A 16,365-nucleotide genomic window follows, 5' to 3' on the forward strand; every position below is an offset into this window, starting at 1 on the left:
GTAAGCGTACTTTTAATTTTATAAGAAATGCTATATTGTTTTCCATAATGGCTGCACCATTTTATATTCCCACCAGCAATAAATGAGAGTTCTGCTTGTTCCAAATCCTCACCAATATTTGGTATTGTCGGTTTTTAAAATTTGCAGCTATTTTAGTGATATCTCATTATAGTTTTAACTTGCATTGCTTTGATTACTAAAGATGTTGAGCATCTTTTAATGTTCTTATTGGCTATTCATACTTCATCTTTGGAGAGAAGGCTGTTCTACTCTTTTGCCTATTTTTTTATTGGGTTACCTTATTAAGTTGTAAGTTCTTTACACATTCTGGATATAAAACTTTTATCATATATCTGATTTGCAAGTATTATTATTCTACCATTCTGTGGGCTGTCCATTCACTTTCTTGATGGTGTTCTTTGAAGTGCAATTTAAAAAAATTTAATTATGTCCAATTTATTTTTCATCAGAAATATATATTGCAAATATTTCTCTATGACTTCCATTTTCATTTTCTTGTCTTTCAAAGATTTAACTTTTGATTAAGTCCAGTTTATTGATGTTTTCTTTTATGACTAATGTGTTATTAGAATGCTTTACAGCCAGTTTAAATTTTCTTGCTTTGTTCTAATTACATACACATCAAAATAAATCAAAATTTTCAATTAAGAAAGAAAAAAAAGGCAACCAAAGACAGACAGGACAGATTACTTATAAGGAAATCCAGATTTTCATCAGCAAGTGTATATATGCTGGAAGCCATGGAATATTATTATCTTCAAGATGCTGAGGGAAAATATTCGGGAACTTAGAATTCTATAATGTCAAATGATCATTTAAGATTGAGTGTAAAATAAAAACATTTTCAGACAAACAGAACCTAGAAAATTTACTACCCCAAAGACCTTTGGTGAAGAATTACTAAGGACATACTTAAGCAAGAAAAAAGTGAACTTAACAGGAACAGAATGCAAGAAACAATGGTGAGCAAAAGTAACAGGGAAAAGAGAGCTGAATCAAAATAAGTAATGCTTATTGTAAAACATTAACCTTCTTAAAATGGACGAACAGACACACCAAAATCTGTTATGACATTTTATACCATTTAGTCATTGCTGAGGAAACACCTTAAAGATTTTGTTTGACTTCTCTGGTAGTAGAACTACATACGGCCATATCCCAATATAGAGGGGAGTTGGGCAAGTTTGGTCTCTTATAAAATATGACTTTTTCAACTTTACCTACTCTTGTCTCAATGAAGCCACTCCTTTTTATCTGATAAGAATAAGCTTTGAAGAAGGTGTTTTCATCAAGTTTATGAAGTTTACATATAAACTGCTTCATTATTCAATAAAAGCATAATATTTACAAACCAGGCAAACAAGGGCCCCTGCCCCAAATGCTCACTATGCATTGACCTCTAACCGTACTTTAAAGCTAATTTCTTCAGGAAAGGCTTTCTTGTCCTTACCCTGCTACCCACCCCCACTTCCTTCCACATGCCCCCATTCCTTTTTACCATTTCTGTCATTAACATATGCAGCCTTTTATTGCCCTTATTCATGTACATATCTCCCTCTCTCCCTGATATGCCTCCTGAAGACAGGGGTTGTTTTTCATCTGTGTCCATCTGCAGCACCTTGCACAGTGCCTAGCACGTTGTAGACATTCAATAAATTTCTGTTAAGTGAATGAATGCATGAATAGCTATATGGCTTGAATATTTAAACATTATTCATAATTTATTTTCAAATCATACTCAATTTAAGTTCAAATATTTCAAAATCAATATAATGCTCCAAGATGCTTCCAACTATCAAAACAGTGCAATTTGAAAATATGCAACTCACACTTTAGTTAAATTCACGATATAAAGTTAAAAATTATTAGGTTAATGTTTTATATTTTGCTTTTATTTATAGTATACCACTACAGACATATAAGAAAAAGTAGAATTATCTGATTAGAACATTTTCCCTTCGTAAGTGTATTTCTAATTCTGAAAACTATAAAAATATTAATGAAAATCATGTTATATATTTTTCAAAAATAAAACTAACATATTCCATTATCACCTTTACAGGAAAAAAACAAGATACAAATTCTGTTACATTAGGAAGTTAATGATGAAAAAAATAGGTTCAGAATCATAAGTTGGTGCATATGAATATGAAAATACAAATGGTTTAAATTCTCATTAAAACAGCTTCACATTTCTCTAAATGTACATTTGGCAGAAAGATGAACTGTCAGCCGATATACAATAAATGTATCAATTGCTTACATTCCCAAACATTGAAAATACTGGGTGGAAAATGTAGAAAGAAACCTTACAGAAAGAGACATACTTAAATGAGCCTTAGACCTTTTATCACTGAGAATCAAGATCCTAATTTTAGTTACTACTTGGCTCTGATATGGAAAAGTCTGAACCATTCATGCAAAACAGAATAACTTTATTTTCTATCTTACACATAGCTGTCCAAATGATCTTTTTCGAGAACTGAGAAATTATTATCTATTGTGATTCAAGTTCTAGCACTGGCCATCCCTAAAGGGATCCTCTATTAATGTACTGGCATAATGTGGTCTTTGGAATTTACATCATGTGAATGTATTTCATAAGACACCTTGGTTCTTCTGGTGACTACAGTTTCTTGGATGGAAATTCAAGATAGACCCAGTACAGGACAAATTCCAAGTTACAGTACATTGTTTTAAAGTAAGGCTCCAGTGTATTCTGGAAGTATAATAACAAGCTACAGCTTCTTTTTGTATTCACTGGAAAACAACAATTATATAAACTCTTTCTATCTTAGGTCACCGAATTCACATCTCCCTAGAAAACATATCTGTTATATACACTACTGATAAACTTAGCTTTCAGTTTTAACCAATTATTTGGTAGAATTACCACTCTTTATTTTATGGCTTCTTAAACATTAAATTCTTAAATATTTGAAAAGTATTCACTATATTCTGATAGTTCATGAAAAAAGATGTGAACATTAGCTTGGAAAATTATAAAGCCTTAAAGTGCACGTGTTACATTTGGTGGTTATGTCTCTTCAGACTTAATTTTGGTTAAGCAGCCTCCTTCACTGCTTACCCTATGCCTTTGGTTTGTTGTTTAAACAGGGTCAGTTTTCTTATAGGCATGCTATGTTCTGTATTTGCTTATTTGCTTCCTTGTGGTATTAAACTGTTTCTTTGTACCCCAAAATATACTTCTGAATTGGAAAAAAAATAATTTTTTAAAAAAGGCTATTCAATAACAAATTCAGGGAACAGAGGTGGAACCAAAAAACCCACTTAAAAATTCCACACATGATCCCCTTCACAAAAATGAATCTATAATCTTCTTTCTTTGTTAAGAATGGGGAGTGAGGAGAGATCACAAAAAAGCTTCAGAAGTTTAGATATATTAGCAACATTAAGTTTTTACCCCCATTTTCAAAATAATCCTTCAAACAATCCATTTTTATAAGCCCAGGGTTTTAAAAATCAATAAATGTGATATTAAAGTTCTCTCTTAAAATATCTTGGTGGCCAATTCACTGTATAGATTTAAAATAAAATCAGCATTTGTTTAAGGACTTATGGTATATGAGAAAATATACATTTCCAAACTTAAAAGTTAACTATATATATTTAATAACATTACATACAATTATTATAAAGGCTAGATGTCTTTAAGAAGCTCAAAGTCTAAACAAGGTAGCAGGTAAATCAGATGATTTCACATTATAATTTTTTTTCCACATTATAATTATAATCAAATTACACCATCAGTAAACCACAAAATACTACTGAGGAAAAGGGTCTACTGTATTTATTTTGAATCTGGACCATAGCTCTTTTCCCTAAATTGAGAAAACTTGAGCAAAATTAGTTTTACATAGACCCATGGTTTAAAAATATTGAGATACAAGAGATTTTTAAAGAATTTTTGAAACTATTTGGGTTACAGATACAAATTTATAGAATTAAGGAGAACTATAGTATGTGTCAAAGGTCACAGCTTATTTACTTGCAATTTTCTGGTCTTTAAACCAATGAGGGTTTATACTAAATGACTTATAGCCTCTTCTAGCTCTAAAACGTTGATTATATTTTTCTGTTTCAAAATAGTTAAGACCATATCTTAAAGAAAGTTGTCTAAAAAGACAATGTTAGGCTGGCTGGTTATCTCAGTTGGTTGGAACACAGCCTTACAACCCCAAGGGTGATGGGTTTGGATCCCCATACTGGCCAATAACAAAAAAAACAAAAACAAAAACAAAAAAATAATAAAAAGATAATGTTGGCCCTGAATTAAAGATTTTTCTCACCCCTTTTCTGGCTTTTATTCCCTCCTAGTCAATTATTAATGGAGAAAAAGTATCCCATATCTTACTGAACTGATTCTTAATCCCTGGCTCCATGCCCCCTCCTCTCCTCAGAGATCAGAGTGCCTAGCTCAAGGTAGGTGCTTAATACTTACTGAATGTTCTTGAATGAGTAGCAATATTCTAAGGATGGTTGAGAATTAAAACGAATCTGGAGGTGATAGTAGTTGCTTTTATAAAACCCCCAAACAATAATTTCAAAGCTCTAGTCTCCTTTTCAGATTTACGTTGGTTTGTCTTTATGGCTAAACTATAAGCAAGGACACATAAAAATTTTAAATTTCCATTCATGTACTGAAGAATGAATTTTATTTATACTACCAGTAAATTCCAGCTACTCCAGTTACTCTGAGATATAATTATTTTATTAATGACAGGAAAAAAATCTTCTAGTATTTCAGTTTTAACAATTGTAATTAAATTGCTTAGTTATACTATAGAGTAAGAAGCAATTAATGAATTTTTTTGGAAATAAAAAGTATGTATATACATTACCCTGATGCCCAGGCCAAAATATATCTAACAACAAATTTTCTTGATTTCTATTAGTCATAAAAATAAAGGAAAAATATATTGCAAGTATTTTATAGACAATTTCAATTAGAAAACAATAGTTTAATGAAAACAATACAGTGGTTCATGTGAGTGGATTGATATGGAGGCAAGAGAAGTATCCCAAACTTGACAGACAACATACTGTCAAATATAACTAAAAAATATCTGCCTCAATGACACCATTTACAGGCATAACTGGATTTTTACACTTTTCAATTTTATCTTATATTCAAGGAAAATACAGGTCAGTAGGTTATGATCCTAAGTTGTAGTTAAGAACCCCTTCTTTTAGCCTGTAAAATGTAACCTTTTGATTTGATAATTCCTCTACTTTTCACAATGACTGAATACCGCAGTAGCCACAGTGGCACCCACTCGTGTGCTTGAATGTCAGGGATGCTATCCTGAAGAGCTTCTTGGAAACTCGCTTCAGAAAGCAGCTCTAAAACAACAGAGCAAACAAAACCCCAAAGTGTTAAATTCAAAAACAAAAGCACTTTATTATGTACGTAAGCTCATCAAAAGAAACACCTCAAAGCTGAATACAAAATATGCTTATCTTTCATATGTGCTATGAATCTGAAGCAGAATATCAGAAACACATAGGTAGTTCTTTAAAAAGTATCTAAACCTGTACCCCAGCCTACTTAATGCCTAATTTCTAATGAGTGGAGCCTGGACATTTGTATTTTTAAAAGGACTTCTAAGTAATTCTAATATACAGCCAGGCAAAATACAGAAAAGCATAAATAAGAAAAAAAAAAAAAAAACCAGTCACTCATAATCTGATTAACTGGAGATAACACACCATTTCCACTGTCACATATTTCCTTACAACTTTTTTTCTCTGTGTGTGTGTATATCTCAATATATATATCCATACCTTATACCTGTATACAGTCATGCGTTGCTTAATGACTGGGATATATCCAGAGAAACTGTTAGGTGATTCTGTTGTGCAAGCACGATAAGGTGTACTTACACAAACCTAGATGGTATAGCCTACCACACATCTAGGCTACATGGTATAGCTTATGGCTCCTAGGCTATAAACCTGTACAGCAAGCTACTGTACTGAATACCATAGGCAACTGTAACACAACAGTATTTGTGTATCTAAACAAAGAAAAAGTACAGTAGAAATACAGTATTATAATCTTATGGGACCACTGTTGTATATGTAGCTTGCTGACAACCAAAACATGTGGTGCATGACAGTCTACGTATCTACATATCTTACAAAACTGGAAATCATACTGCAGTTACAACTTAATTTACTTACCTTTCCACTTATATTGTGAATATTCTCCCATGAATTAAATATTCTATGAAAACATTTTTAATAATTCCCCAAATACTATATTATATACATACCATAATCTGTGCATTTCTTTATTATTGGCCAAAAACATTTAGGTTTTTCTTAATATTTTGCTAATAAGAATAATACTATTATGAACATCCTTAAAAGGCATGCCTGGCTATGGAATGAAGGGCCAAAGTACAAGTACATTCTTAAGGCCTGATATATGGTATATTGCCAACTGCTTTCCAGAAAGGCTGTACTTTACACTTCTACTAGCAGTTGATAATGTGAGGGTGCCAATCTTATCATATCCTCGTTAGTACCAGCAATCATTAAAAAACCTTTGCCAATGGTTATCTTTTAATTTGTGTTTCTTTGATTAACTAATTATTGTCGCATTCCAAGTTTATATCCAGGCCCTCTACTACCAACTGCCCTCCTCAGTACCTTTTCTCTGGCCACACTGGCCTCCTTACTGTATCCTGAAAACCTCAAGCACATTCACACATTGGGGCCTCTGAACCAGCTGCTCCCTGTTCCCTGAACACTCTACTTCCAGATAGCCACATGGCTTGCTCCCTTCTTGCAGGTTTCTGATTAACATTACCTTAGCAGAGAAGCCTCCCTGACCACCTCATATAAAACAGCTCCTAACCTGGACACTCTTACTACCTCAGCCAACTTTTTTCACAGCATATACTACCACTTATCATATATAATATTTATTTTGTCTGTCTTCTCCCATTATAATATAAATCCCACAAGGGTTGGGATTTGTCTGACTTAATCCTTTATCTCTAGTACCAAGAACAATGCCTGGCACATACTAGGTGCTCAAATGTCTGTTGAATGACTCAATCAATATAGAAAGATTCCACTGGGATCAGAACCAACCATATAGACACCATGGAGATTTAAAACTTTCACAAGACATTTCTCACTTAAAACCAAAAATTTCTCATGAACACCAAAAATACTTAGTATATACATAAAACATTTTTCTTTTTTGGTGGCTGGCTGGTACAGGGATCAAACCCTGGACCTTGATGTTATCAGCACCACACTATAACTAACTGAACTAATAAAACATTTATCTTTGCAAGTTATGTTAAACATTCTCTTCCCAGCCTTTCTAGTTACCTTATAAAATGTTGATAAAAAAATTATTCTACAGAAGGTAGACAAATCATTCTCACTAATCAAATGTTTCTGATTAACACCAAACACATCTGTCTTGATATTAATGATTAATAAAATACCTAGTCAGTTACTTATCCTAAGATGCTTATTAAGTTTCAAATTAAATTATATCTGACTCTTTTTTTCAAATATTTATCCTCTTTAATTAAGTGGCCCTTTGGTCCAATCTTCGCTGTACTAGATAAGATTATATAGTAACATACTGCATAACAACGTTTCGGTCAAAGCAAACTGCATTATATATGGATTATAATATCATATTTTTACTGTATCTTTTCTATGTTTAGACACACAAATACTTACCATTGTATTACAATTGCCTATGGTATTCAGTACAGTAAGATGCTGTACAGGCTTGCAGCATAGGAGCCATAGGCTATACCATGTAGCCTAGGTGTGTAGTAGGCTATACCATCTAGATTTATGTAAGTAACTCTATGATGTTTGCACAATGACAAAATCACTGCAAAAAATAACAATGCATTTCTCAGAATGTATCCCCGTCATTAAGATACACGGCTATATATTACTATTTAGAATGTCTTAAGACATCTTTTCTGTGTAGTTTAATATTTGTAAACTTCAACAAACCAGATGGTCAGGAAATGACCCCTTCATTTTTGTCACCATTGGTACAAAGATAAAAATAAAGCTTTTTTTTTTCCCCCCCTTTTTTTGTCTTTTTTCGTGACCGGCAACGGATCGCAACCCTCAGTGTCGCGCCCGTACCGGACCGGGACCGGCAACGGGATCGCAACCCTCGGTGTTGCGCCAAAATAAAGCTTTTTGAAAATAAAGTCATATGTTTTGAACTACTCATTAAGAACAGTTCCAAATAAGAACATTGTACATTTCTCACTGCATATGCTTAAAGCTAAATTTCAATAGGTAGCTTTTTGTAAGACAAAAGTTCATGATCAATCTCTATAAATGAAAATATCAGTGTTACCTTTTGGATCATTATGAGTCAATAGCTGTATGTCAAATTGCTTAGCAAATGCAGTCAAATCAGGTGGCATCACACAGCAGGAAGCAAGATTAACTTGGTTACTATTTGGTTTTACCTAGAAGTAAAAATAAAATCATGACATTTCTACTAAAAAAAATAATACAGGAAGTAGCAAGCAATAAGCAATAAAAGGACTTAATTTTAGAACATACAAAAAAATCATATTCTATAGTGCTTAAAGTTTATAAAATACTTTTACATGAATATCTCTATCAATTTATGCTTTTCTAACCCATGTTAATGGTAACAGAGAAAGGAAAAATAGCTCTAGGAGGAGGAAAAAGCCAATATAACACTACAATATTATAAGTCTCCAATCTAATACATCTACCTCAGAAACAAACATGATTCTAAGAGTGATGGTTTCAGCCACAGTATGAATGTCTTCAAGGTAGGAGATCAAATACAAGTACATTTAATGTTAAAATATAAAATATGGCTATTAATCAGACACATTTTGAAAGAGAAGAACAGATAATGTCCACCAACTGCACTGGTTTATTTCTATGCACATTCTGTATCCAAGTCTTTCCAGAAGTTTCTTGGCCACAATCTGGCTATCGCCAAGTCAAAGGAAGAAGGGGCAACATAAGAAACTCTGAAAGCTCTGAAACAGAGAAGGCTGAGGATGAAGTAAAAGGCATAAAGAAAAACACAGAGAGTAAATGTAAAATACAAATAAGTAAATCCCCTAACAATTTTCTAGGGCATTAGATCAGAGTGGGGGGATTAATTTATGACACCCACTCCATATCAAGCTGTATGAACTAAGAGTCTTATACATCTTTAAATTACGAAGTATATATAATATTCTTTACTTGGGAAATTAATAGCCATGCTCTTAATAGTACCTAAAGAAAAATATGATATTTTCCTCAGATATGTAAAACTGAAGAAAACAGCCTTAATTCATTTGGCTATGAATGCTCCAACACATATTTTTTAGTGTTTTTGTTAAATGGGATTAATATTCTGTTCAATTAGGCATACATTTAAAAAAAAAAAAACCCAAGAAAAACAAAAACCCTAATGCTTTAGATAAAGTCTGCCTCAAAACTCCTATATTTGGAATAGTCACCCCACAGTGAGTGCTGACTACATGCATGATGTGCAACAGTATGCAGCAAAGACTGAAAAAGGCAGGTTCCTCCCCGAGAGCTCAGGATCTAGCCATCCTTTACCTGTGCCCACTGATACAGCTGTTCCAACTGTGTTTTGTCTAGATCAGAGGTACCTATAGCAACAATCTTTTTGCTCTGAACTAAGTTTTCTAACTCTTCCCAGTAAGGCTGTAAATGCTCCAAGGAAAGATTAACTCCGTCTTCAACAGGAGGTGAAGCAATGATCACAGAATCCAGCTGTGCAACTCCAAGGACTGAACAGGCTAATGGAAAAGAAAACAAAAAGAGGATAAATGTTTGTTACATAATAAAAACAAGTATTTCTAACGTCCTCAAAGTATCCTACTGAGTTCTGTCTATATTGTTCACTAGTTTTCTATATAACAGATTATTTTATAATGTACCTTTCATTAAGAACACTTCCACCTCTTAAAAATGTACAAGTACCCATTCACTACTTTCTCTGTGTGACAGACATGTGGGTTTCTCTGACCTGCCTTCTTCCAAGGGAGCTCACAGCTATACTACTGGCTCTTCTTTCTGCGGAACAGGCTTCCTTCTTGTTTCCTAGGCACTAGGATTTTTTGGTAGCTTCCTTATTTTCAAAAACATGTTTTTCTCTGGTTCCACTTGTTTACTAGTATCTCATATGTATGATCACAAGAATTCTGACCTAATATTCTGTAACTGGTAGTCACAGCAAAGAATAAACTTGAAACTCTGAAAAACTGAATTTATGGTATTAATCTATATTTATAGAGGTAGATAATTTCTTAATTTCTATAAAAATAATTAAAGATTATATTAACATTAAAAATATTTAAAATATTTTAAATGACCATTCTACAGTTTTATTAAAGAGCATATTATTTAAGTTTAACATAAATACTAGAAGAATGCTTTAAAAGAAAAAGTACTGAATAACTGATATCACAATAAACCAAGTACTGAAAACAGATATTCTGTGTTTTTCTGTTATTGTTTTTGATATTTCATCTATAGTACTACAAGGGCTAAGAGTATGATCCAGGAAAACTTCTATCCCCCAAAATATAGCTAACATTTAATCATGTTACATCTTTTACATTCCTCTTTTATATCAAAATCTGACTCTAGGGCTGGCCAGTTAGCTAAATAGTTACAGCACCACAGCCCTATAACACCAAGGTCACAGGTTCAGATCTCTGTTCTGGCCAGCCACTAAACAAAAAACAAAAATATGACTCAACTTTAAAAGGTAAAATTGGAATCAGCTCATTTTCTTTTTTACCTGGACCAGAACACAAGTTATAACTAATTCACCCACACTAATTTAAAGTCCACTATTAAGAGAAAAAGTTAAAATTTTGCTTACCCATGTCAACTGCATTTTTAGTTGATGATGACGAGTTTGATCCTACAATGAACAGTTTTGCTGGGTAACAAAGAAAACAATACTGATTACTACATCTGGATACACATTTTACTACATAATATTAACACTGCTACAATACTAAGATGACAGATAATCCTAAATAAATTATTTTTCCTTCCCTAGTCACGTAATTTTATAGATATGAGGAGTCTTCAAAAACTTCATGGAAAGATTTGTATTATCTTTTAATTCCATTTTTTCACAAACTTTTTGAAGTATCCTTGTAGTTTTTATTTTAAAACACAGAAGTGTATTTCCATTGTAATTTTCAAGATATATGCTAGTTGCCAACAAATATTTGTTTGTCAAAATAAAAAAGCATTAATTTCCCACTTATTAGAAGGCAGATCAGAGAAATACAGAAGCTTAAATTACTTGAAATCTATATTTTTATGAATTAAAGATTAACAGAATATGTTATATACTTTCTCCAATAAACTAAAACCTACAGGAAAAGACTAAATTAAAAGTGATGTAATGAGAATGGAAAAAAAAAAAAAATCTATCCCACCTTCCCAATACGATCATTTTCATTTTTAGACATTACCTTCCAGTTTTTGGTCACATTAAGCAGGATATAAGTTTTTTTCCTACTTCTGTTTGGGTTACCTTTATGTAATAAATATTTTTTATATATTTCTATGTAGTATTTAGTTATCTCAAATTTTATTATAAGAGTAATATGCTTATTCTAGAAATGAGGAAAACCTTTAACAGTAGAAAGACCAAAAAGAATTGCCAACAGTCTCATAACCCAAAGCAATTACTATTTAGATTTTTGTGTATTGTGTTTTTAGTGTATAATTTTACATACTCATTTTTTAATGGTTGAACATTATTCTGTAATGTTGATAAGGTATAATTTACTAAATGAGTTATTGCTTACTGAACATTTTTAGTAAATATCACAGTATTTCCAGTTTTCTGTTATTGCATATAACGCTAAAACAAAACATCTTGGTAACCTTTTGTTCAACTTTATATTGAATCTTTTCCCAAGGATGAATTGTTAGAAATGTGATTATGAGTCAAAGGATATGACCTTTTTTATGAGTCTTGTTCTATTTTATTTTATTTTTTATTTTTTAATTTAATTTAATTTTTTTTGTCTTTTTCATGACCAGTAAGGGGATCGCAACCCTTGGTGTGGTGTCGCCCACACCGCGCTCAGCCAGTAAGCGCACCGGCCATTCCTATATAGGATCCGAACCCGTGGCGGGAGTGCCGCTGCGCTCCCAACGCTGCACTCTCCCGAGTGCGCCACGGGGCCAGCCCATTCTATTTTATTTACGTACAACTACTTTATAGAAGATATGTACCATTTTACCAGACCACCAAGTTAAGAGCTGCTCTCCTAACAATATAGAAGGCCATTGTTTAAAAAAAAAAAAACAACTTTGTTTTAATTTAGTAGGTGCAATATATACCTGCCCAGGACCACACTAATTGGAATTTTTTGGTTATCGGGAAAGTTGAGTAGTTTTTTGTATTTATAAGATTGAGGCTTTGGCTTGATTTAAACTTAATTTTATATGTACATATTTACTTTATGTAAACTCACAGTTCAAAAATCTAAATTTACTCAATAAACAAACAAGCATAGTAATAGGAGAGCAAGAAAAAAAAATCAGAAAGGGGAATGGAGAGAAAAAGGGCTAATGAAATATCCCATGTAAAGTGCCTGACATTAAACATATACAACAAACTTTCTTGTACATATTTGTAATATTTATCCCTTCCTTTCTACTGCTAGATAATCTTCCCAAAACATTGCTTTCCTTATGTTATTCCCCTATTGGAAAGCCATCACAGCTCCACCAGATGAGAGTCAATATTCACCACTTTGGTCCAACTTCAGCTCCCATTATTACACTCTATGAAAACATTCCCCGCCACTATTCCTCTGTCATAAATCTGTACCATCTGAAATAGCCTCCTCTCGCTGAAAGATGAGGCATTTTTAGATAAATAGAAAAGGGAAGACTTCATATGGGGAGAATTTTGATACCTACCAAAAACCTCAAGCTCTACAGGAACTGAGGAAAATCTTGTAAGAGATCCAAGATGGATCTACATCATGCTGAATTACAATTAACCACAAAGAGATTGCTGCTTTTACTTCCTTTCCAACACAAACAGCAATGTGAAGTTAAGAGAAAGAAATGTGTTTTGGAGGCTGGCATACTTGGATGGACTCCTGGTTCAACCACTTACTGGCTGTATGACAACTTTCAAGTTATTTAATGTCACTAGTGCATTGGGGGATAACACACCTATCCTGCAGGATTGTTTTGAGAATTATTATGAGGAAATATGACCATAAAGTGTCAAGTACAGTGCCTAGCACAAAGCAAGACTCAATAAATTGTAGTTATTATTAAAGTCAAAAGACAATGCCCTATCTCATCTTACATGTCCATCTTAATAACAGTGATAATTAGCAACAACCATAACAATACAACATGGTAACAAATAATAGTAACCTAGCACTTACTTTGTGGCAAGCACTGTGCTAAGTGCTTCTTTTGTTATTTCATCTAACTTACAAAGAAAGCCTGTGTAACAGGTGCACCTCCATTTTATAGATGAAGAAACTGAGGCTCAGAGAGGTTAAATACTTTGTTAGCCCAAGGTTATACTAGCCAGTAATCTGCACACCTAGGAATTTAATCTAGTCAAGCTCAAGCCTTTAATGACTGCTATGCTGACTGTGAGCTGAGGTTAAGAGCAGAGCCTCTTTTCATTTTTGTATTCCTTGAGCCTAGTACAGTTTCTGGAATGTAGCAGTCACTCACTACATTTGTTGAAAGGGTGTGATATACATTTTCTTTCTATCTACGTAACTTGTTGCCCAGACTTCTTTCTACACTCCTGGGTGACCTCAGTCATTACTTACCAGAATCCTACCAGGAAGGGAGAGCTTCATCCCTTCCATTTCCTCTACCTTAAGCTTTCTACTGCTCTGAAGTCTAACACACAAATTACATGACATGACATCATGAAGAACAGCAAGTTGATGTTCTACTCTGACTCCACTGAAGTGGCCAGCACTGACCTTCTATAACTCCCTCTTAGAGATAACACTAAAATTATGTTAAAAAAGAATCCTTATATTTCCTACACTTAGTGACTGAGTCACTCATTACCAGAAGCAAAGAGAAGTTTATTCCCATGCCTGACAAAACCTTACTATCACTTCCACTGTGTAACAAAACAAATTATAAAGGCTGGATTTTACCAGAAACTTTCATTTCTTCTCTTTCATCAGGATTTATCTTTTCTACTGCATGAGATACAGTGCATTCCAAGACATCTGGAAACTCCTGTAATAAACACACGGTATTTACAATAAATATAAAATTAATGTTTCCGATTAATTAGAAAATGTCTATTATCCCTTAGAAGCAGAAAACCCTTAAGACAGGATTCTTAACCTAAGGTCTAGAAGGTGCAACAGTTATAAAGCCCTAAAAGCTAAGTGTATGTGTGTCTATTTTCTGGGAAAAAGTACCTCTTTTTGATGAGGTATTCAGAGAGATACATGATCAAAAAATTAAAAATTAAAAAATAAACAAGCAAGGGGAGGGGTATATAAGGAGTTGGAACCACTAGCAGAGTAGATAATTTACTTTTAAAAGAAACCAATGAAAAATAATAATTATTATCCATTGTGGATAATGACATGTTAAAATTTTTCTATATTAATCATAAACTTTTTTTTTTCTACTTTTAATTTTTTTTTTGAATTTTAATGTCATCGAACTCTCCCACCTGCAAGGGGATTTAGTTTTTTTCTCTGATAGAAATTATCTTCCTGCTTATTTCACTTTCCTTTTAACTTGCATGATTTCTGCATTCACATTTCACTTACCCTGACCAAATCTGGGCTGATTTGGGAACTCCACTCATTCAAGGTTTTTTGGATGCAATCTCGAAGCTGCAAAAGGAATGCAATTTGAAACTGTTAATCAAGCTCTAATTGCTTTTGTGTACTTCTACAGTAAGAACGTAATAGTTTGATAAGCTAAGCAGGAAAAAAGATAAGAAAAGATCAATAAGAAATACCACACAAACCCAAATTTTAATTCTACAGGGTTTTTGTTTCCTTTGATGTAAATTCAGACCTGTTTTATCCTACTCTTATTTCGCAAACTTTCTTGACTTAAAGCAACAGTCTAATTATTTAAAGTGTTTCTGTACCAATGAAAATTTAATTAAACTTTTGAGACATAAAAGCATTCTTGGAGAAACAAAAAACTTTTTCAAGAATAAGGTTTATAAATGGAGAAACTTGGATTTAAGCCCAGGCTGCCTGACAAGAATTTGCATTAACCACTATGCTACATTCCTCAAAGACAAATGATAAAGAGTAAGTGTGGCCAGAAGAATTTCTACATCAGATTCACCTGTAGTGTTTATTAAAAATTAAGACTCCTGATAGACCTGCTGAATCACTCTCCAAGAGCAGCTAGAACTTTCATTTCAACAAGCATCCCAAGTGATCACTATGTACTCTAAAGTCTGAGAACGACCAGGACAGACATATCTTGCAGAAGTCAACTTGGACAATGAGAGTCCATAAGTCATTTCCTAACACAAGTACATCTCCAACTTGTCTTCAATGTTTTCTTAAATAAAACAAAAAAAATTTTTTACACCAACATTATGGTATGTAGTAAATTCACTAAAGTGTTTATCTTTATATCTGTTATGTCAATGTATTTCAAACTTGACAGTGGTCCAGGGTAAGACATACATTCACATAGTGAGCAACATTTTGTGTTTGTGTGTGTGTGTGTGTATAAAATAAAACAAAAAACTCACAAAATGATATTTATGCTCACTACCCGCCATGCGCTATGATGGCTGCTACTCTATCATTAATAAAAATACTGCTCCATGACTCACTAAACTGATTTATGACCAGTTATGGGCCAATACCAGCAGTTTGAAATCACTGCCTTATAGATAAACAAGGGCACAGTGCTTTGCATTCTCTGGGCAATCAATGAAAAAAGGAAATTTGTAACTAGAAGCAAGCCTCTGAATTAAAGCAGTTTCCTAATAGCAACAACAGAGACTAAACTTTTGAACTCATTATCTGAACTATGATTACTTAGGATAAAAACTGATACAAGCACTTTACCGCTTATACCTTACAAAGGACAACCGGTTTATCAATTTAAGAGCACAGAGCCACCTATGTTAAGATTTGTATTCCACAACAATAATTTATGTGCTACCCCACAATAACCTACTTGAATTCAAGTTATAAGGTCTGTATCTTTATGCAAAGTATATTTATGATTAAGCTTTAGTTAATAGATGAAAATTAGTTGATAATCATTCCAGATAGAATTATAAATCAATAT

The 16,365-nt window shown here is 33.1% G+C and overlaps 1 protein-coding gene across 1 annotated transcript; it reads right to left on the reverse strand.

The window, feature by feature from the left end:
- Positions 1–1,891: 1,891 nt before the first annotated feature.
- Positions 1,892–15,847, reverse strand: GCLM (glutamate-cysteine ligase, modifier subunit). The gene is made up of 7 exons (XM_008585324.1): positions 15,818–15,847; positions 14,865–14,930; positions 14,232–14,316; positions 10,934–10,993; positions 9,640–9,842; positions 8,399–8,513; positions 1,892–5,385 (listed from the first exon to the last, which is right to left on the reverse strand). Exons 1-7 carry the CDS (start codon positions 15,845–15,847, stop codon positions 5,216–5,218), a joined length of 729 nt encoding a protein of 242 aa, XP_008583546.1. The 3' UTR covers positions 1,892–5,215.
- Positions 15,848–16,365: the final 518 nt, after the last annotated feature.

Source organism: Galeopterus variegatus, unplaced genomic scaffold (assembly GCF_000696425.1).
Source record: "Galeopterus variegatus unplaced genomic scaffold, G_variegatus-3.0.2 Scaffold3517, whole genome shotgun sequence".
Lineage (NCBI taxonomy): Eukaryota > Metazoa > Chordata > Mammalia > Dermoptera > Cynocephalidae > Galeopterus > Galeopterus variegatus.